The sequence below is a fragment of the Panthera pardus genome, unplaced genomic scaffold (genome assembly GCF_024362965.1).
Source record: "Panthera pardus isolate Hobbes unplaced genomic scaffold, ASM2436296v1 HiC_scaffold_15, whole genome shotgun sequence".
NCBI lineage: Eukaryota > Metazoa > Chordata > Mammalia > Carnivora > Felidae > Panthera > Panthera pardus.
The window spans coordinates 66,469,607-66,493,938 of record NW_026526710.1 but is presented as its reverse complement, the minus strand read 5'-3'; the positions used below and the strand labels follow the sequence as shown (position 1 = coordinate 66,493,938).

Here is a 24,332-nt window from a genome sequence, read left to right as displayed (position 1 = left end):
CAAAAATAAATAAACATTAAAAAAATTAAAAAAAAACAAAGAATGTGTCTTCTTTGTTTTCTCTTATAGACTACTATTCTGGGAAATTATAAAAACTAATGGTAGCAAAAGGTAATTAATTTTGAAATACAAGCAATATTCAGTCAAACCAAAAAGTTTTATGTATCCATCAGTAATAGATTCTTGGTGATAAACACAGTTCTGAAACTATTTTGTTTTAAAACTATATATATATATATATATATATATATATATATATATATATATATATGTATGTATGTATATATTTTCCTTTAAATAATATGAATTTTGAAACGGTTTTTGTTAAAATGCATTTCAATGAAAATAAATATTAGAGAGAAAAATCATTCAAAATATACTTTAGTCCAATGTATTCCATTAAAAGCCAATGCTTCTAATTGTATAGATATTTAGAGTTCAGGTCTTTCCAAGACCCAGAGTCATTTAATTGCAGCTAAACGAATGAACAATAGATTGGATTACCAATTGATCAATTCAATTAGGCCATTAAGAAAACTGAAATAAGAGCTCCAATGTATGGGCCAGTTATTTCACTCAACCTAGTACCCAAAGCAGATTTATAATTCATCAATTCAATCTACTGCTTGGCACTCAGATGTCATGAGAACTAAATAAACTGAACCTGACAATCCCAGTGGCCCCTCAATACCTCATATATTCTCCATCACGAAATGCTTTAAACCATCGCAACCTTATTCAGTACTGTATTGTCAGTATTTCAAAACAAAACCCCTTTACAACAATTTAATACTAATTTACTCTGTTACATTAGTCTGTTAAAAATGTACAAGTCCTCACAAGCAAGAATTCAATTTCTGCCTTAAAACATTAGTCAACACATTAGTTACCAATTTCCCTAACTTTGAATGAAATAAGTAATTATTCATTTAATCTGGAAAGTGTAAAATGTTACGGGGAAATCTCATTTAAAAGTTTATAATTTTTCTTGAACACAATAGCACCAATTCCATTGCCAATCTCACAGAAAAGTGTGACTATCTAGATTTTACTGAGCCCAGACTCCATTCTCTCCCTCATAATCGGTATGTTTCTAAGACCTCACCTTAATTAAGATCTCCTCTCTCATCTTCATTTCTCAATCCTGCCTGATAGCCTTTTAGTAGCCACTGTTGGTCAATTCTCTCCAGGTTAATGCCCCACATTCTACCTTAACTTCATTCGTCCAGTTTATCTTCCTTACTTCCAGTTTGTCCCCTCCAACACATCTGTGCCCTATGATCCAGTTAAAACAACTAAGTGCAGGTCCCCTGAAAAGCTATTACATCTCCTTTCTCTATGCTGTGCTGATGCTATACTTTTGTCCTGGTGTACACTTCTTTGCTCTTCATAACTGGCACCTGGTGTTTCTCTCTATGTAAGGGAATACCACTGTTACGTCCTTCACAGCACAATCCACTTTCATTGTCTATTTTCCCCACTACACTATTGCTGTCTTAGGGCACAGTCTCCCAAGTTTGTATTCCTAGCAACCAGCATGATAGCAGGTCTATAAAATTCACTGGAGAGTTTGTTGAATAAGGTACTCATTTAGTTAGTTAGTGAATAAACTGAAATTGCTCGTTGAAAGGCAACATTTCAAAACAACTCTTTGATTCTTAAAATCTGAATTTAATAGAACTCAGTTAACTTGGTGATATCGGGCATCTGATATATAAAAGGGGTGACTTTTATTTTATATAAACTTGAATAAGAACATCAAATTATATATGAATTAGTACTAGATAACTTTCTACACACATTAGTGTTTATGTTTAAAGCTAATCCAAAAATAAATAACTTCATCAGTCAAGATGGTACTTAAATGACCACGAAGAATATATTATTTTAAAGAGTGGTGACCATTCAGAAACCACTTTAATGCTTCTAAGTCATGGTAATACTTTGATGGTTTTCTATTTTAATTGACTCCATCTTACCTGATTAAATAAGCATTAGAAGAGAGAGTGGGTCATCTATGTATCTAATTTATTACTTCCTCAGATTGGTACTTATAGAAAACAGAAATTCATTCAGAAGGGATTAGCATGATTTTAAAAATGAGAAAACCATAAGCGGCAATTAAAAGAGGCTGGGATTGACCATTCATTCATTCATTCATTCATTCTCTCATTCAATTTTGCACTCACAGTGGATTTGTGTATTTGACCTCTAAAGCAACTTGCAAACTCAGGGATAAGTGAAACAAACATATGCTCCTTCAGCAGAGCCTTTATGTGGTCAATAGCATGCGAGACAGGCTTAACCAAGTATGAAAACTGTGTGTGTGTGTGTGTGTGTGTGTGTGTGTGTGTGTATTACCTCAGGTCATAAATCCTTTTGGAAGCTTATATTTGAAATGATAGAACTCGGAGAAAATTTCTCATTGTATGTAATGATTTTTAAAAAATACAATTTCCATTCACACAAAAAATGCCCATACACCTCCAAAGTATACCAACATATTCTTGATTTTCACCAAATTAACAAGATGAAATTTGGCTTTAAATAAATCTCCATGGATTAGAATGCAAATGTGTTTTACAAGGTGAATAAATAAATGTAAAGGGTGATCTGATGCTTATGTCTCTGTGTCTTTCAAAACTTTCCAGTTCAGATTTAATATTTAATTAGTCCAACTTTATCCCTTAATACCACTGGAAAACAGACTTTTCACTCATATTAAGATAGCCTAACATAGTCTTGCCAATTTTCTGTGTGACTTACCTAGGCTTCCCATCTGATTGACTTAGATGCATTATTAAGGACATATGAATATAAATATTTAAAATTTTTGTGTATCTAATGGATGCCTAAATAAATGCATGTATGTGTTGGGAATAAATGCTACATTAGCATCTGTCACTGCCTAGCGGATGAAAGGAAGCAGTGGTGCTGATGGTTATTGACATGTATAAGTCAGTATCCCTGTGACTGATGGAGGAGAGAATACACAAAAGAATTAGAAGAGGTTTCAGAGATGTCCTTATCGTAGTACCTAGATATGTTCAAATTGCCAGTTTGCTTTTGAAGTGGACTTAGGAATATTACCCTCTCTGTAGCTGAAGGACTTGTGATAACTGCACACAGCATGTGGAGACAAAAGCCAACATCAGTGCTTTGATAGGAAGTCTGTCACAATTACTCAAGTGTGTGTCTTCTTTGTGATTCTCACAAGTAAGTATCTGTAAACCCTATAGTGTGATTAAATGGGAAAGTAGATACTACATAGATAGAAGATAGTAGCAGTTATTGGAAGAGAGAGATGTTAGAAAATATCCAGTCTAACCTCTGGTTATGTAGGAGAAGAAAAGGAGCCCAAAGTCTTAGATGTGCCAGATGAGAGAAAGGAAGATAAGAGGTAGAGACAAACAACTTCCTTTATCATAAAATCAGTTACACTTTATTGTAATGACCTACATGTCCATATTCATCCAGCACTCTAATAAGCAAGACTCTGTGTCAGTCTTAATCATTGCCATATCCCTGCACTTAGTCCAATGTTTCTCAGAAATGAGTATATGAATTGATGAGCAAATGAATGTTCAGTATTAACCTGGGGAAGGTTCTTGCTGAACCTCACTCTCATCCTCTGAAAATGGGGATAATAATAACTACCTCTTAGAATGTTATCACAGGAAAATAAAATAATACATTAAAAGTGCTTAGCAGTGGGATTACCTGGGTGACTCAGGCAGTTAAGCATCCAACTCTTGATTTTGGCTCAGGTCATGATCTCAGGGTTCAAGGGGTGAAATCCATGTTGGACTCTGTGCTCACAGCTCAGAGCCTAGAACCTACTTCAGATTCTCTCTCTCTCTCTCTCTCTCTCTCTCTCTCTGCCCCTCCCCTACTTGTGCACATTCATTCATTCATTCATTCTCTCTCTCTCTCAAAAATAAATAAATAAACTTTTAAAAATGCTTAGCAGTGAACTTTATGCAAAGATTTGTATATTAATAGGATGAGTGAATACATACGAAAATGAAGCCAAATATAAGGAAAATACCTGTTTCTCCACAAACTTCAACACAACACTGGGAAGAATAAGGAATGCTTTTGACTTACCCTCATCTAATGACTCACTTAGAAAGAAAGAAAGGAATATGAAACAAAACTCCCGAACAGTACAGAACTTAAAAAACAAAGTATTTGTTAAAGGGAAAATCGTTGTTCAAACTACTTCAAAGAATATAATTCTGCTCTTTATTGAGCACAGCAGTACCTGACAAAATCCTGACTTCTGCTTCGTTTCCTGTTCTTGAGCTGGCTGGATTCCGGGCTAAGCATCGATAGATTCCAGTGTCCCCAGGTTGAAGTCTGCTGATCTGCAAGGCTCCAGAGGGCAACACCACCACTCGGGAATCACCTGGGATGGGAATCAGGTCTTGTTGGTTTTTTTGCCAATGTATTGTTGGCATAGGCTCCCCAATAACCTCACACTTGAGTAGCACTGTGTCTCCCATAAAGGCCGTGACAGATTCTGTCTGCGATAGGAACCTCAGTGGTCCTAGGGGAAAAACAAAGAAGGAAGGACAAATCTTTCAGATAAGGTACAATAATCACTAATAAAAATAATCACACCTGTACTCTTTGTAGAAAATTGTATTTTATATTTTGTCCAATTTCATCTCCTTTGCTCTTTATATTTTATGCATCCGACATTACAATAGTTTCTGTGGCTAAAGAATTGATAAAGATGTTGCCATTAATCTCTAGAAGCTTACTATTTTGTTATTATTCATTCATAAAACAGTCTTGTAAAATAAACACAGCAGACAAGGTCATCTTAACTTTAGACATGAGGGAACTGAGGTTCAGAGACATAAAATTCCACAATTCTGCAAATAAGACCTGGTTTTTTTGAATCCCGGTCCTTTGTGCTTCCTAGTACATGGCTTTGGACAAAGGACTATGAAGTTATGGGGATTCATGAAGGACTGGCCATCCTGCTTAGCCTAGAGCAATTTCAAGAAAGATGGGGGACATTAACCACCAATTGCAGTAACAGAAAACACTCTCATAGGAGTTGACTGCTTAAGGTAAATGATCATCAGTATTTTCAAGTTATGGTTGTGTTATACTGAGAAAATGAATTAGACTAGTTTGTGTTTCTAGCTTGGCTGGGCCACCTACTCTGTACGAGTTCTTTGGTAACTTGTTTCATTTCTATGGGCTATAATATGGGATAAGAGCCAACTCAACTCACACAACCACTGTGATGTCCATATTCAATAACAGGTGAAAAAGATGCAATCATATGGATGATTAAGCAAATGTAGGGGAAAAAAGAAATGACAAAAGTAAAATTAATTAATCATTACTGAGCATGAACGCAGTGAAAGGAGCCTCCTCCATCATGATGTACATGAGAAGGGTAGGAAATATTTTGATTCTGCCCTCTTGAATCCCCTTCTTGTGAACAGATGGATATTTATGACCACAGTGCTTTGACCATGAAAACTTTTAAAAAATGATTACAAACACATTTGAATGAATTATGCCATCACTGATATAACATTGGAGATTTTATTTTGCAGTTAATTTCATTAAATAATTTTAAATTCTTTGACTCAGGTTTCGTTCATTACAGTTATATTCTAATATTTTTATTTTCCTTTTAATCTTACTGGAATTGTTTTCATTGTGTGTGTATTTCACAATAAAATTTAACTCATTCATCATTTACCTCAAGTTTTTCTGATCATATTTTATGTTACCATGATTTTTGTAATTTTATAGATTTGTTTTAACCAAGTCAAAATTTTCTAGGTCCAGGTCCAAATTTTAACAATAAATTTTCCATCAATATGTAGTCAGTAGCCAATTCTACTTGTGCTCAGTTTGAACTATTAGTTTTATTTTTTGGTCTATTAATTCTTACAAACTAACTTTCCCTACAATATGATAAAATTTTTGTTTCAGTCAAAAGGGGAAAGGCAAGATGACTTACTTAAAACATCATAATTTAATATGGGAAACAATCAGAAAGGCTGTAGAGAAGTCACCTTCCCTAGGTGACAGTGGAATTTCATATTTCTTTCAGGGATTAGAATATTTGAACTGCCAGATAACTGAATCTAGGAAATAGGAAATTACATCAATATTGCATGTGGAATAGGTAGAAGCTGCCAAAGGTGGTTTATCACTCATTATATCTCCACTCACATTAACAGGCCTGCAGATCTATAGAGGAAATATTAAGTTTGTTCTTTAGTAAGAATGATTAATCCTAGACCATACAGAACCATTCATACTTGTGGAAATATTAATTTATCAGTCAAAATGTATCCCACACATAAGGTACTAAAATTACTCATCTGGATCCCCAGTTAGGGCTCTGAAATCTGGATGCCTGGATTTAGTTACCTCAACACTACAAATATATCTACAGGGGGTGCCAGCTGCATGCATAATTCTATTTTTATTTAGTATTCAGAATTAATCTAGAACTATGCTGGATTAACCGCTGAGTAAAGAGACCAAAAGGATTCTGCTAACTTGTGTCCTGGCTAAAGAAATTGTTCAAAGTCCAATTTCTATACTCCTTGTAGTGTAGTGTCTAAAGTCTATTCAAAAGACGTACATTAACCTATAACCAATTGGCTAAAATGTAGATTTAAAGCATGTAATTAAACAGAGAATGGCTTGTATACACTACACAAGGCAAAACTGCAATGAATAGTTAGCCAGATGTTGTGAGGGTTTTTTTTTTTTTTTTTAATTTAATCATTTTCTTCTTGGCCTCTACTTCTAGTATTTTGTTTTGTAGTTAAGGAAATATGGTTGGGAATAATTTATCTACACATACAAATTATATTATTTATGCAACACAGGTAAGAATAAAATATTTTGAATAAGTTGATAAAAATATCTGGATACTTATGTATATTCAACTATATGGTCTTGTGTAAGTTATATACATTAGATAAAATTCGCAATACTTATTTTACATCTAAATGTCTGTAGTGATCCAAAAACCCATTTACTAAATTCTCAAGTATAGAATAAAATATTAAATGAAAGGGCATAAGCATACCTTAGGGATATGGTGGGTTCAATTCTAGAACACCATAATAAAGTGAATATTGCAATAAAGTAAGTAAAATGAACTTTTTGTTTTGCTGGCTCATATAAAAGCTATGTTTACACTATACTGTAATCTATTTAGTGTGCAATATTATTATGTAAGATGCTTTAATTGAAAAGTACTTTATTGATAAAAAAAAATGCTAAGCATCAACTGGCCTTTCACCAAGTTGAAATCTTTTTCCAGTAGGAGGGTCTTGCCTCGATGTTGATGGATGCTGACTGATCAAGGTGGTGGCTGCTGAAAGCTGGGGTGGCCGTGGCAATTTCTTAAAATAAAACAGCAATGAAGTTCGTTGCATTGATCAATTGTTAGTTTCACAAACAATTTCTCTGTAGCATGTGACGCTGTTTGATAGCATTTTACCCAGAGTAGAACTTCTTTCAAAATTGGAGTCTGCCCTCTCAAATTTTGCTGCTACTTTTTCAACTAAGTTTATGTAATATCCCAAATCCTTGATTTTCATTTCAACAATCTTCATAGCAGTGAAGACCAGGAGTAGAATGCATCTCAAGAAACTACTTTCTTTACTCATCCATAAGAAGCAACTCCTCATCTGTTGAGTTTTATCATCAGATTGAAGCAATTCAGTCATATCTTCTGGCTCCACTTCCAAATCTTGTTCTCTTGCTATTTCCATCAACATCTACAGTTACTTCCTCCACTGAAGTCTTGAACCCCTCCAAGTCATCCATGAGGGTTGGAATCAACTTCTTCCAAACTCCTATTAATGTTAGTATTTTGACTTCTCCCCATGAATCATAAATGTGCTTAGTGGCATCTAGAATGGTGAATCTCTTGTAGAAGAGATTGACTCTGCCCTATTGTATCAGAGGAGTCACTATCTATGGCAGATTTGGCCTTACAAAATGTATTTCTTAAATAATAAGACTGGGAGGTCAAAATTACTCTTGATCCATGAGTTGCAGAATGGATGTTGCGCTAGCAGGCATGAAAACATTAATCATATTGTGGATCTCCACCAGGGCTGTTAGGTGACCAAGTGCATTGTCAAAGGGTAGTAATATTTTGAAAGGAGTTTTTTTTTTTTTTCTGTGCAGAATGTCTCAACAATAGGCTTAAAATATTTAGTAAACCATGTTGCAAACAGATATGCTGTTATCTAGGCTTTGTTGTTGCATTTACAGAGCATAGGCAAACTAGATTTAGCACGATTCTTAAGAGCCCTATGATTTTCAGAATGGCAAATGAGCACTGGCTTCAACTTAAAGTCACCAGTTACATTAGTCCCTAACAAGAGAGTTAGCCTGTCCTTTGAAGCTTTGACTTCCCCTCTCTAGCCATGGAAGTCCTAGATGGCATCTTCTTTCAATAGAAGGATTTTTTTTTGTCTACATTGAAAATCTGTTGTCTGTTGTAGCCTTCATTAATTATCTTAGCTAGACCTTTTGGATAACTTGCTGCAGCTCCTGTATCATCATTTGCTGTTTCTCCTCGCATTTTGATATCATAAGAAAGGATTCTTTCCTTAAACTTCATCAACCAACCACTGCTAGCTCCAAACATTCCTTCTGCAGCTTCTTCACCTCTCTCAGTCTTCACAGAATTGAAGAGACTTAGGGTCTTGCTCTGGATTAGGCTTTGACTGAAGAGAATGTTGTGGCTGGTTTGACCTTCTATCCAACTGCTAAAACTTTCTCCCTGTTGGCAGTCAGGCTGTTTCACTTTCTTATCATTTGTGTATTAACTAAAGAAGTACTTTCAGTTTCCTTTAAGAACTTTTCCTCTACATTCACAATCTGGCTGATTGTTTGGGGCAAGAAGCCTTGCTTTTGGCCTGTCTTAGATTTTGATATACCTAACTTACTAAACTTAGTAACTTCTAGCTTTGGTTTTAAAATGAGACATGAATGACTTTCCCTTTAACTTCAACACTTAGAGGCCACTAGAGGGTTATTCATCATCTAATTTCAATATCTTTGTGTCTCAGGGAAAAGGGAAGCCCAAGGAGAGGGAGAGGATGTGGGAATGGCCTGATGGTGCAGCAGTCAGAACACACAGCATATTTATAGATCAATGTTTGATGAGCGTGGTTCATGGCACCCCAAAATAATTACAATAGTAACATCAAAGATCACTGATCACAGATAAGCATAACAAATATAATGATAATGAAAAAAGTTTGTAACATTGTAAAATTACCAAAATGTGACACAGAGACACAAAGTGACCAAATGCTGTTGGGAAAATAGGGCCAAAAGACGTGGGTGACACAGGATTGCCACAAACCTTCAATTTGTAAAAAAAATATACAGTATCTATAAAGCCCAATAAAGCAAATTACAATAAAACAAGGTATGCCTGTACTCAAACTTATACTCAACAACAGGTTCCTTTATGTAAACTTCAACTAGCTGGAAGAATCATACACAGGACATAAAATTGTATGTTAATATAATTAGACTTAATGAAATTGGCTAATATTCCACATGTTTTTTCAGTATGCACTCTATGATGATTTCAGATTTTAATAAACAAGGTCAGAATCGCATCCGATTTAAAATTTAATGATGTAATAATGTTTGAAACTTTCAAATAGTTGATTATTTGACACAGTGAGAAATTATAAACCTAATTTGTGGCTTTTTCTTTTTGTCTCTGCAAAGCAAACCCAGCACATCAAAAAGCAATTGTAAGTTTACAAGGCTCTCTATGGCTTAAACTAATGCTCCCAATATTGTACCGAATTCTAGCACTCACATCTCTTGGTGCTGTAACAACCCAGCAACAGTATTAAGAGAAGAAGTTATAGGCCATCACCTCAGTACTATATTTTCAAGGCATGAGTATGAGCACGTAGTAATGAACATTAAACTCACTGTAACTCGTAAGAATGAAATACAGTATTTTTGGAAGAGCCATTTAATGCTCTAAGGCAATACAAATGATTCCCATGTTTCATTCATAGAGAGATACAAGTATAATTTTAACTACATTCTCATGAAAAATAGCTACCTGATCCACAAGAGCCTTTTTTTGAAAAAAAAAAAAAAGTTTCGCTTAGACACATCTGATCCACTGTAATCAAAGCACAAGTGGTCTTCTTACCTCTACTCTTTTCTTGTCTTAATACATTCCAAACATAGTAAAAAGTCAGTGTTCTCACATCACCAAAGTTTTTGCTTTACTTAAGAAACTCCAATCTCCTCCAAATTTTCCAGTATATTCTTATACCCCAGAAGCTGGTACCCAAGAATATAGCACAAGGCACCTTTTGGGCTCAACTTCCACAACTCCTATAAAACAATTCCTGATCTATTGAACTGGTCTACTCCCTAAAGCTGGCTTCCTTTTAATTGTGTTTCTCATATCTCCTCTAAAAACCAAAACCAAAACCAAACCAAAACAAAACAAAAACCTCTATCCTTACATCCACCTATCAAAATTGTGGTTATTCTTAAGGTACTGATTCAAGGAGCACCTGGGTGGCTCATTCCGCTAAGCATCCAACTCTTGGTTTCGGCTCAAGTCACAATTTCACGGATCATGAGACTGAGCCCCCCTTTGGGCTCTGCACTGTTGGCATAGTTGGAGCATGATTGGGACTCTCTCTCTCTCTCTTTCTCTCTCTCTCTCTGCCCTTCCTCTACTCATCTGAGTGCACTCTCTGTCTTTCTAAATAAATAAATAAATATTTAAAAAGTTAAAAAGCACTGACTAAAAAATTTTCCTTTTCTCTAGTCTTGCTTACGGGAAATCATCTCACAAATCTTTGGAATTTTTACAGCACTGATAACTTACAGATAATATGACAATATCAGTTGTACCAATAAAAGCCCAAAAAGTGTTTACATATTTGTATATGTGAGGGTTTTCTTTGAGGGAGGATATTTTATTTTACATCTCCAGAGTATGTCAAATATCTACAAAATACACAAATATTTGTTGAGGTTCTATGTGACTCTAAATGTTTAAAAAGAGCATTGCAGACATCCAGATGTTGATAACTGCATTTGAGTGTTGGTTCTATCACAATCTAACATACTCAGTGGCAGTCTGGGATGGTAAAGAACACACATGGGTGCCAGATTACCTAGGGTCACTTTATGCTTCACCATTTAACCAGCTCACCATTTAACCTGACTTCTGACAAGGTGCCAGCGTTACCATTTGCACTATCATAAATCACCTTACCTAATCCTCACAATAGCCCTATAACTGTGTCCCTACTTTACAGACAGAAGTAGAATAGGAGCAAAACTCATTCAAATGTTTACATTATGTACATTAATTTTTAGTATTGAATTATTATACTTCTTAACACACCTTATTTTCCCAACCCATGGTAATGTCTCAAGGGGAGTTTCTTCTATAGATCAGTACCCCTGCACTCCTCAACCCCCAAAGAGCCACGTAGTGCTGGGTAAACTCTGTTGTTTAGTAAGTACATTCTACCCTGGGTTGAATTCTCAGAGACCAACTTTGGCCTGAAATACTACACTATTAAAAATAGCATACAAACTTTTTTCAAAAAAACAAACGTATTTTTGGTACTTTCATGGAAGGCTTCCACTGCTAGCCTTGGTTCTGGGAAAGGCTGTTTCCAAGAATGAATTGCACTCAAGCTTTCAACCTTCCTACTTAGTCTGGCCCAGGATGCTTCAGCAGTTTTAAATCATCTAGCCACACTGGACTCGCTGGAAGTGTTCTCTACCAGTGAACTTGCAGGTTCACATAATATCTGTACCTATGTGCATTAACAACGGCCACCACTTATTCCGGAGGGATTCATTTGGGAACTATTAAAAGGAGAGAACATACTGCTTTGAATTTGGAAAAGTCAGACACGTATGGGAGCTTCATTTTATCCCCTGTCCTAGAAATGAGAAATACAGCACTTATAATTCAAATTTTATCAGTTCCTAATAGTCAGCAAAAGTGGCTGGGCTTCAGTATCGGAAATTTTACTGATGTCAACTACCCTAATTATAGTTGTACAGTAAGCCTTAAGTGTTGTTAGCAAGAGATACACAACCACTATGCAAGAACCGTGGTGAGATGGATTTCACCCTGTTTATTGTGGTTTTTGTACAAGATCCTTCAGTTTTCCTTTAGTACGAATTTTAACACTAAAAGGATTCATTAGGGGTTCACTTATATATGTTACTTTGTAATGTTGCTCAAGGCCTTTAAACAGCCATAACTACAATTCTTTTCTAAAATGTTTACTACCTACCCATGCAAGGAGTGAAGGTTTTACTCTTTTAAGCCCTTCAGTAACACAGCACTTGAATACCTGGGTTTTAACAATGCCAGTTCAGTACCAGAATTCTCAGTTCCTCAGAGAGGCCTCCCCCAAGCCTAGATAGACCCAATCATCTCTAGATGACTTTTTTGCACCATTTACTTCAATTGTAATTAATTAACTATGGAATTGATGTAATAACCATCTTCCCGGCTAATCCATAAATTCTACAAAAGCAGGGCTAGGCCTATTATATTGTGCACTCTGAGCACTTAGCACAGTGCATCGCATATGGTTGTCCATCAAATATTTCTGAATGAAAGAAAGATGCATTATCCACAAAATAATTTGTTTAGGCAAATATCATAGGGTCTAACCATTGGGAAGTCTAGGAAGGACATCAATGGCTAAGGAGGCATAAAGAGAAGGAGAAAGTATCTCTTCAGGGGGCATGATAAAGAGGAAAGTCTTATAAACATACATGAAGCCAAACCATAAAGGCTTTCATTTGAAAAGGGATTATGTTTGGGCAGCGGCAGGGGGCGGGTGGAGAGAAAAGAAGCTATGCCTAGTTCATCCATGAACTTTTTTACCTAGCCTCATAAGTTTAAACTGCAGACCAATGATATACATTTTAAATGAGATTTCCCCATCATCCTTCCTTCCAAATCAGTGTCCTTGGGAACAACGTTATCAGTGGTCCCCGGGCCAGCCCCTACCCAGCTGGGACAGCCTGGGCTATGGCTGCCGCCATCAATCAGATTCCAGCCAATACCTATTTCCTCAGGAGCTAGGCCCACCAGTAACTGCTGGCTGTCACTGAGGCAGTAGAAATGTTAATAGCAAAAGCAGCAAACATTTTTCATTTAGGCTTTTCCTTTGTGATGCTAAAAAAATGAGGTAAAATATCACCATGGCAATGAATGAAAAGCTGCTAAATCTGCAGGGACATCAAAAGTGTTAGGCTCCCAGAATTAAAATAATGAGAACAATAGTCTCTCTGGACCCTTCCACCCATGCATACACACACCACACAGGCTAGGAGAAATCTTTCCATCGGATCCAGTCAGAAAGTTTGAATATCTTAGACATGCACTTTCATTCACTGAATTCTAAACTACTTTGGTTTTTAAGCAAAAGTAGAAATAAAGCATTTCACAGTCCAGGTTTATGCCAAGACTCTCTGCCTCTAGGGAGGCCTCCCTCCACCCGCACACCCCTAGACTGGGCCTATTCCTTTTTAAAAATTCTAATCTGAAAATGGCACATTCTTCTGATTTGCCCTCTAGCCTCTTTGGCAGACTATCAGGATCCCCATCTCCTCCTATGGAAGGTCTAATTATTAAGTAATTAAAATTCATTTAATAAAAAGAGACTTATCAATTGGGGGACAGACTTTGGGGTTGGAAACATGCCTCGCTTTTAAATATTCAGCAATGTGGTGATATTCTACACCTGCCAGAGAGCTGCTATAAATGCTTTGTTTGCTCCAAATTAAAGCCTCAAGGCTGTGTCCCTTCAAAGCCAGGACCTTGTTTGCCCTAGTTTAATTCGCAAATTAGCTGAGGGGAAGAAAATAGAGGTAATCCAAAGAGAAGTTCTCTAAATTTGGTCCTTCTGAGAAGCCCAGAGACCAAGAAAGGATTCTTAGAATTTGTTAAAAGCATATTTCTCCTGGTATGTCCCTCTGAGAGCTATCATTTTCCTTCCTCATTTTTGTCCCAGATTTTTGTTTCAGCTTCATTTTCATTGGCAGCATTACAGACTTCTAGGTAGTTGGCTAAAGAGCAGTTGGATACATGTGGCATTGCAACACAAACCTAGTGAATATGTCTGGTGAGTGCCAGTCATACTCACCCAGTGTGTGATCTTATAAGAAATATCCATGTGGCTAATTAGTTGAACCTCAGAAGGTTGTTACAGAAGAAATATGAAAGGAAAAGGAAAATCATATAGGTGAATTACACAGTCAGTTTATCTGTCCAGGTCTGCAAGATCAGCACACAATAAACTCATCCTCTAGGTAAAAAATAGTTAAGGAGAAATGTCATAAAGTAAGTGTTTCTCAGAATCAGCTTTGAAGTCTGTCCACCATAAATGCTCTGAAGGATTGGTACTCTCCCTATCCTTGAAGACTAATTACACATAAGGCTTGGAAATAGATGGTCATTTTGGGTGTCCTGTAATCAAGAGCCAGTTTGAATGATGATCTATGATAATCTCACCAAGAGGCCCTGCTGGACTCTTGGCCTTCAAATCCATGGAGTATTTCAGGATTCTCCAAACCATGCTTCCTATTAACATCCCTAGGGCCTCTGGTAGCCTACATGGTGCCTTTATAAGAACCGGGAAAGTGTGATTTTTGAAGGAATTATGTTTAAAAATGTATTCCGTAGGATCAGCCAACAATCCAGAGCTGGATTTCAGCTCCACACCCCAACTTTTCTCTAGAGACTGTTCTCAGCTATGAATTACACCCATGTACCCTCCGCCCTGCTCTTCCTGATCTCATTATCAGCAATCAATACATGTATGATTCAGCCCCTATATGTCTTTTGTTAACTTCAGGGTCAACAGCGGTAGATTTGGGAAGCATTTGTCTAGGTAGCATTTAATAGCTTTTCTTTCATCCACCTGAGTTATTATATAATATCTATTTCTCAGTACAAGGTTAAATAATGAAGAAAGCTTTACCACCTTTCCTCAAACTTGCATGTTATTGTCTTCTTGGATATAGATCCTTCATAAAATCTAATCAAATTATATTGAATATCAATGTCATTATTCCACATGAAGATTAGAAATAATCCATTTTTATAGAAAGAGCTATAGAGCAACCCCTGTATAGTAGTGGCTACTTTTCCTCTTAGCTGTACTGTCGTATCTTTGATGACTGAAACTGGTCTTTTATACATTATATATATATATATATATATATACACACACACACACACATATATATATATATATACATACAATTATATACATACAATTATATACAATATATATATACATACAATTATATACATATATATGTATATATACATATATGTATAGTACATGTATATATATGTATATATACAATTATACATTTATATGTATATACATTTACATGGATATACAATTATATACTATATACATACATACAATTATATACACATATATGTATATATACACATATGTATATGTATATGTATGTGTATATATACCTACAATTATATACATACAATTATATACAATACAATATATATATACATACAATATATATACATATTATATATGTATATTATGTATATTGTATATACATAATATACATATTATATACATATGTATGTATACATACATATGTGTGTATATATATAAATATTATAGCACTTTAATCCATTAATCTTGTAAAGATTTCAAAGTGACAACTAACAATCCTTCTGAGAGTATGAATTACCTTTTTTTTTTTTTTTAATATATGAAATTTATTGTCAAATTGGTTTCCATATGACACCCAGTGCTCATCCCAAAAGGTGCCCTCCTCAATACCCATCACCCACCCTGCCCTCCCTCCCACCCCCCATCAACCCTCAGTTTGTTCTCAGTTTTTTTTTTTTTTTTTTTTTTTTTTTAAATTTTTTTTTCAACGTTTTTTATTTATTTTTGGGACAGAGAGAGACAGAGCATGAATGGGGGAGGGGCAGAGAGAGAGGGAGGCACAGAATCGGAAACAGGCTCCAGGCTCCGAGCCATCAGCCCAGAGCCTGACGCGGGGCTCAAACTCACGGACCGCGAGATCGTGACCTGGCTGAAGTCGGACGCTTAACCGACTGCGCCACCCAGGCGCCCCTTGTTCTCAGTTTTTAACAGTCTCTTATGCTTTGGCTCTCTCCCACTCTAACCTCTTTTTTTTTTTTTTTTTTTCTTCCCCTCCCCCATGGGTTTCTGTTAAGTTTCTCAGGATCCACATAAGAGTGAAACCATATGGTATCTGTCTTTCTCTGTATGGCTTATTTCACTTAGCATCACACTCTCCAGTTCCATCCACATTGCTACAAAAGGCCATATTTCATTTTTTCTCATTGCCACGTAGTATTCCATTGTGTATATTAATTACCTTTGAACAGTAATATGGTTTTGTGCATCATAACAATTTAATCCAAGAACTCTGCTTCTAGGAATCTATCCATAAATATATGAAGGAAAAAGTTAGTTATGTAAAATGATTCAGTATATCATTATTTAAATGGTGAAGGATAGAAAATGGGCTAATTGTACAACTAATAATTGCTTAAGCAAATTATTGCGTATCCACTGTTCTTAAAATTATACAACCATGTAAAATTATATTAATACACATTTTTAAAGGTGAGAGAAAATTATTTTTCTTTTTTCCTAAAATAAGCATATCTTAAATATACAAAACAAAATTTTGCTAATGATTCTAATGCTCTCTTCAGTGTATTATATTCAATTGCAAGCTACTATTCAAAAACATATTTCATGAAGAAATGTTTCCCTCCACAGGCATTGACAATAACTTTATTTTCATTCTCTACTTTGTAGATAAAATTCTTATTATAAAACCTGAGATTGGTTTATAATCAATAGTGAAAAATGAATAATTTTACAAAATTCAGGCTTAGGCTTCCCATCAAGCTTAAATCTCATTATGCATGGTTAATGAACGGTTACAACATTCATGAAAGTCGATTATGAATGTGGCTGATATTCGTTGTAACTACTTATAAATTGTACTTAATTGAAAGTAGGCAAATCATTCAAATAACAAAAAAAGCTCTAAAAGTTGTATAGTTTGTTTCATATCATGTCATTGTCATCATCCCTTTCTCTACTTTATTTAGATTCCCCTGATAACCCTGCCATGAACCCCTTCTACCACTGATTATATCACCTTATGGAGATTTCCAAATTATTCATTCATGCAGTCAATGTGATGACTAATTTTATATATGAACTTGGCTGGGCCACGGGATGCCAGCGTATTTGGTTAAAAAATACTCTGGGTGTATATCTGAGGATGTTCCTTGGGATGGGTTAACACTTGAATTGGTAGACTGAGTAAAACAGATTGGCCTCCCCAATGTGAGTTGGCCTCAACCAATCCACTGAAGCCCTAGATAGAACCAAAAGGTAGAGTAAGAGAGAATTCACTCTCTGCCTGTCTTCAAGCTGAACGTTAGTCTCCTCATGCCTTCAAACTGAGACTCAGACTGGAACTTACTCCATCTGCTCTTTTGGTTCTCAGATTTTTGGACTCAAATTCAACCTACACCATTTGCTCTCCACGGTCTCTAGGTTGCCAAGTGTGGGTTCCTGGACTTCTTAGCCTCCTTAATCACATGAGTCAATCCTTTACAATAAGGAAACAGATAATCCTTGAAGAACATGGGGGTTAGGGGCACCAACTCCCTGCATAATCAAAACTTCATTTATAACTTTTGACTCCCCCAAAACATAATTACTAGTAACCTACTGTTGACCAGAAACCTTACTGATAACATAAACAGTTAATGAACATATATTTTACATCTTATACGTATTATATACCATAGTCTTAAAATCAAGTAAGGTGTAGAAAAGAAAATGTTACCAAGATAATTATAAGGAAGAGAAAATACATTTACAGTACTGCACTTCATTTATATATAAAAAAACAATCTGTGCATAAATGGATCCACAGAGTTCAAACTTACGATGTTCAAAAGTCATATATTCTACTGGTTCTGTTTCTCTGGAAAACTCAGACTAATATAATCTGTTCACATTCACTGGACACCTAATGTGTAGCAGGCATCATCCTACTCGCCTAAAGCATGAAATGACAAAATGAACATTAATACTAGCTTTTTCCTCAAACAGCTCATAGTCTGGTAAGGAGAGCAAACACATAAGAACAATCAATACTATATAAGTACACTGCACTGTGGAAGCAGAGATGAAGTAAGTCTTAGTAATGCCTGTTAGAAAAGGAATACTAAGAAAAGAGATCCAGAAATGGTGGAATATGAGCTGGGTCTTGAATAATGAATGACTTTTCAACAGGTACCCAAGATCCAAAAGGACATTCTCAACAGAGAAACAATATGGGGGAAAACAAAACAAAACAAAACAAAACAAAACAAAACACAGTGAATCTGAAGATGACAATATTTTTTAGAGATGGTAGGTAATTCAGTAAATAATGGAAAAGCGCTAACGCATCTCTCTAACTGGTTTTTTCTAACGTATAGAAGAGACTAGTATTAGAGCTTCTTTAATTTTATCATAGGTCATGTGTATTTGACTACAAAAGTACTATAAGCTCCATGAGAGCGGAATCAGTAACTCCTATGTCTGGTATTACTCCCCTGGTACACAGTGGCACTCAATAAATATTGATTTATCTCCATATTAATGAACAAAAAATAACAGTGGTGTTATATTAACACGTTATGTTATATAATAAATTATACTATTTTATATTTATGTTAACATACAGTCACTCCTCTGGATTATGGAAATTTAGAGAAGTATGAGATTCACATTCAGCATACCTCATGAGTGAAACATGACAAAGCCCCAGTAAGAGTGAATAAGTAGAAAAGCTTAGGAAAAGATGATCTTATCAGTTTCAAAGGTTATTGAAACAAGAGTCTATCTGGTTATGAGTGTTTCAAACTTTCAGTTGAGCATATTATACAGGGGATTAAATAACCTTTTACTTGTCAATCTAGTAACTCACTTACTGTTGTTAGCACCAGTAGCATTTACAGAGTGTTTACTAGATACTGTATTAGTCATAGTAATATAAAATAGAGCCTTCGCATGGCTGTAAAGGGCCCTATGGAAGTTCCCTGACAATCTAGTTTTACTTGCTTGCTTGGACTTGGTAGGACCACCTTCCTCTCAGTAAAAATGATTTTTTTTCCTGTCAAAAATATGCAGCTGAGTCCTATATTCAGAACTTGTAGATACAGACCAAAAAAAAGGAGAAACCAAAATGAAATAAGTTTTCAATTCAAATAGGCAGCAGAGAGAGTAATGTTGCTTGATACCTTTATTTCAGTACATAACTGATTAAAATTAACTTGATAATAGCTAAGATTCACATCAAATATATCAAAATGATTCCCTTTTTTTCTCTCATAATTTAATAACTTTGTTTTTCCTCTCCACAAAATCTATCAGTAACATGAGAATCAAGAAACCCCAGCAAAAATAATAATTTAGATTAAAGGCTTCTGATAAATTTATGTAATTTTTATTTTGATTTGGAAGTACCTCCTGGGAGAAAATTGGAGCTAATGAAATACCTGTGCATGCCAGACATTTGCACAATGAAATATAAAGCCAAAGTATTTCAACTTAACTGCTGAATTTGTGTGAATTTCTACCTTCTCTACTGAGACCCTGAGCAAATAAAAACTTTTTAAAGAACAATCAAATTTTTGGTGGCTTAGCCCAGAGTAACCAAATATATCTGATACAATGAGTCATTCAAAAGGGAAAAAAAATGGAATATTTGACACCTACATTCATAGTTTGGGATATATCTCAGATTCATCTAAATCAAAGTCCACTACAAGTGTCTGAAATAATCATTTATTCAGACTTAACTGTTTTGCACTTATTCCCCAGTAATCATTTGGCTGTGAGAGAATTTCAGTAAATGAGAGAATGTTAAATCATCCTTCCTGAAAATCTTTCGGTTGTGGACTCATTCTCCTGGCCCCACATGTGTCATATTACTTGGACTAAGGAGTAAGATGAAAAAAGGGGCATGCATGAGTAGTCACAGGCACATTTTCCTCCTGATTCTAAGGGGCCCAGAGGTGGGGTCCAGGTGTATGTGGTAGGAAGTAAAATGTTCCTTCAGAATAGCTTTAAGCCTCGGACGCCTGGGCAGCTTAGTCGGTTAAGCGACCTACCAACTCTTGACTTCAGCTCAGGTTACGATCTCACTATATGTGAATTCAAGTCCCGCATCTGGCTTTGCACTGACAATACAAAGCCTACGTGGGATTCTCTCTTTCCCTCTCTCTCTGCCCTTCCCCTGATCTCTTTCTCTCTCTCAAAAATAAATAAATGTTAAAAAAAAAGAATAGCTTTAAGCTTCAAGTATTAGCATACTTGCACAATTTTTATAGAATCAGCAATGATACTACTTCTAAGCTTGTGTATTGATCTTGCCAGATCTTAGGAACTATGAATGTAAAAAGAAGCATTAAAGTACTAAAAATATTTGTAAGAAACCAAACCAAAACCAAAACAACAACAACAAAAACATGGCTCTTTAATAGAGCATGATTTTGAAGAATGCTAGGCAAGAAGGAGCCTAGCAAAAGATTAGACTGGAGATGTAGGCAGGGGTAGATAATTCAGCTGTCTTATACCATCTCAGTAAGTTTGGACTTTATTTCAATGACATTCAGAAATTATTAAGAGATTCTGAACAAGGAAAATGCATGATTGCATATACATTTTTTTGAAGATCATTCTGGCTGTTCAGAGAATGTTAGTAGGTGTAGGGTATTAGAGAAGGAAAAAGTAGAATCTGGAATCTTAGATAGAAATGTAATAGTAGGGGCATCTGGGTGGCTCAGTTGGTTAAGCACCCAATTCTTGATTTCAGCTCAGGTCATGATTGCCCAGATCATGGAATCCAGCCCCACCCAGGTTCTGCATTGACAGTGTGAAGCCCACTTGGGATTCTCTCTCTCCCTCTCTCTCTGCCACTCTCCAGTTCATGCTCTCTCTCAAAATAAACAAACATTAAAAAAAAGAGAAAGAAAAGAAATGCAACAGTCGTCTATGTGAAAGAAAATACGACTTGTGTTGGGAAAGGCAGAGCCCAGCATGCAGTCTCTTGACCCCACCAGGCTACATGAGAATGGGCCTAGGACCTTGAACACTTCCTTACCAAGAGATAAAGAGCCCATACAATTTGTGCTGAGTTTACAGCCTAGAATGAGAATAGTTTTCCCTTTTTCAGGCGCAAGGAATACTCCTTTGTTCTGCTTAAGTGTGTATGTAAGTGGCCTTCAGACACACTCGCAGCTCTGAATATCTAAGACTCCACAGACAAGGGATTAGCTTGCTGTGCAAGAGGGGTGTGAGTAGGCCAACTTCCCTGCATCAGCTGCCAGGGGACCCACAGGCCATGGGGTCTGACACCCAGGACTGGAGCTGAAATCCGTGTCTTCTCTATGTGACCACAGCATTGTTCTAACCACTGCTTGACTGTGTTGTGATTTCCTTGGCATCTCTGATACCAAGATGCAGTTGGCAGAGTATCTGGAGTCCTCCCCTGGGATTGATGACCAGTGCACAGTGTTCTGCTCCACAGCTTGGGCAAATGAGGTAGCAGTGGGAATGGAGAAAAAGAAAGAGCAGGTATATTTTGAGTCATGATTAAAAGGGCCTGTTGAAGCCGGAGTGTGGTTTATAAGGGAAAGGGATAAGTCAAAATGAGCTCAGGTCTCATAAAACATTTAGGTTGTGATGGGAGGAATTTTGCTTGGGTTAAAGTGAGTCAACTGTGGTGGTTTGGAAGAAAGTAACAACAACAACAAAAAGATACTTGAATAAGAGATGCTGTACTAAAAACTGAACTAAAGTAAGAGATAAGCTCAGTTACTGAACATAAATCTTGGAATCTCAAGAATGAAAAATCTAGAAAATGTGATCATCAAAGTTCCTTGCATTTATAAATTTATATAACTTTGTGATTTTATATTTAAACAACCTAATATCTAGTCAGACCTTACATTCATGCACCAACATTTAACAGAATTAATCTAATAGACACACTAGACACCGTTAAACATTAAAGATACAGAGGCAAAATAAGACATTTCTCATCATTGTCCAAATGGAGCTGCCAATCTAGTAACAGACGCAACACTCATGGTGTTTACCATGAATGTTTACCATGAATAGTCATAATAGAGGGCCTAAAAATAAGTTTGGAGATTTATGGTTGAGATGAGACAATAAAATTTGTCCAAAGTTATAAAAAGCAACCAACTCAAGTTAATTTGAACTATAATAACAAGTAAACTATCTTATAATATATTGAGCTTTTTCATTAATTTAGATCACTTACCCTAATTTATTTTGACCTTGTAGACAGAACTCTTGTTCTTACTGGCTATCTAAAATACCACTATCTTAAAGTCATACAGCTTTCAACAGAAAGAAGATCAAAAGTATAAGTTTAAAACCGCTAGATTTGTTCTAAATGTTGCCAAGTTCTTTCAGTTCACTTTGAATTTTACTTTGTTTTGCCTGGGTGGCTCGGTCGGTTAAGTGAATTTTACTTTGTTTGAAGTAAACCCATTTTATGTATTTTACTCTGCCCTTGGCCTCAGCATTTGAGAATTTGAGACAGTCTTTAGAGTGATTTACAGATACTCCTACATCAGAATGGTGTCTAAGACACATATTGACATTTTACAGTAATCTCCATTTGTCCCTTCCAGAAATATGCTATTGAACTGAGTCTTAGATCTGGAGCCATCTAGGAAGATGCCATGAAGTCCATCAATCTGATGTCATCATCTGATGACTGATGTGTGAGGTACATCTTTAAGACAATGTCTCACCTGTAAATTTACCAAGGATTAACCTGATAAAACTTAAATTGGGGGAATCTCAGAGCATAGGTTATTTCCAAAATTTCTTATCAGATACGTACACAGGGAATATATTTTTCTTGGGTTTATGATATCATTTACTCTCATTTTAAGTCTGATCATATTGGTGAATGATTATTTTTGTTTTGTCCATTTAGGTAAAGAGCCATCAATTATCTTTATCTCCTATAACTTTCCTTTAATAACTATGTGTTATATTCTAAATGGTCTTCCCACTGAGCTCCTGAATATGGCTTTGTACTTTCGATCTACCTCCTCAGTTTTGTCACTCTCTGCTCTCCCCCTTCTTGTCTTATTTCTTTACATTTTTACACCTCATGAGGGCTGAGCCTTGGCTGTATTTGTTTACTGTTGTATTCTCAGTGTCTGGTACTTAGGCACCCAAATATTTGCTGAATGTTCAAGTAAAATATCTGAACCTAACTCAACTTTCTATATCCAAAACAAAACCATTTTTCCCTTTTCTCTTCTGATATCTCATTGATTTATTCTCAGTGGCACTCATTTCAACTACTTATGGGTATTGTTATTATATTTTTATGCATCCCTTTTTTTTAACTTTTTTTAATCTTTATTTATTTTTGTGAAAGAGAGAAAGAACATGCAAGCAGGGGAGGGGCAGAGAGAGAGGGAGACACAAAATCCGAAGCAGGCTCCAGGCTCTGGGCTGGCAGCACAGAGACCGATGTGGGGCTCGAACCCATGAAACACGAGTTCATGACCTGAGCCGAAGTCAGATGCTCAACCAACTGAGCCATCTAAGCACCCCTATGCATTCCTTCTTATATCCAATTAAATTTTAGATTGCTCAAGAATAGATATATTGCACTATTTTTTGTGAACATTCATGGCACAGTGTGTTACATACTGAAGACACTGAATAGTACTCTCCTTTCAAGTCTGATCATATTAAGAAGTGATTATTTTTGTTTTTCCCATTTAGGTAAAGAGCCATCAATTAAGGAAATTCTAAAACAGCTGGCTTCAAAAAATAATAAAATAAAATAAAATAAAATAAAATAAAATAAAATAAAATAAAAAGTAAGCTTCAGTTGATTCATTTCATCTTAAAGTTATGATGACTGGTCCTTTTCATTGCTGTGTATTTTAGTGGTGACTTCCATTTATGGGAAATTCTTATTATTATAGTGTAAAATTTATAACTTGTAATAATTTAGACCCTAAAGAATTATATTATCTATCTATCTACCTATCTACCTACTTATTTATCTATAAAACCTAAAAGAATTGGGTTATCTTTGAAAGAGCTATCAAGAAAAAGTTATGTGAGCAAATTAATTGTGTACACCAGATTTATAGTAATGTCTACCTTTTTTTAAAGTAACCATTCCTG

At 35.7% G+C, this 24,332-nt stretch overlaps 1 protein-coding gene across 4 annotated transcripts in view; it reads right to left on the bottom strand.

Annotated features, from left to right (window-relative positions):
- The window catches only part of DCC (DCC netrin 1 receptor), a 1,128,596-nt gene that overhangs the window by 603,360 nt on the left and 500,904 nt on the right, over positions 1-24,332 (bottom strand). For all 4 annotated transcript variants that reach the window (XM_053902733.1, XM_019464025.2, XM_019464024.2 and 1 more), the window contains exon 3: positions 4,265-4,549. In XM_053902733.1, coding sequence (XP_053758708.1) covers positions 4,265-4,549 — 285 coding nt within the window. The remainder of the gene's footprint in view (positions 1-4,264; positions 4,550-24,332) is intronic.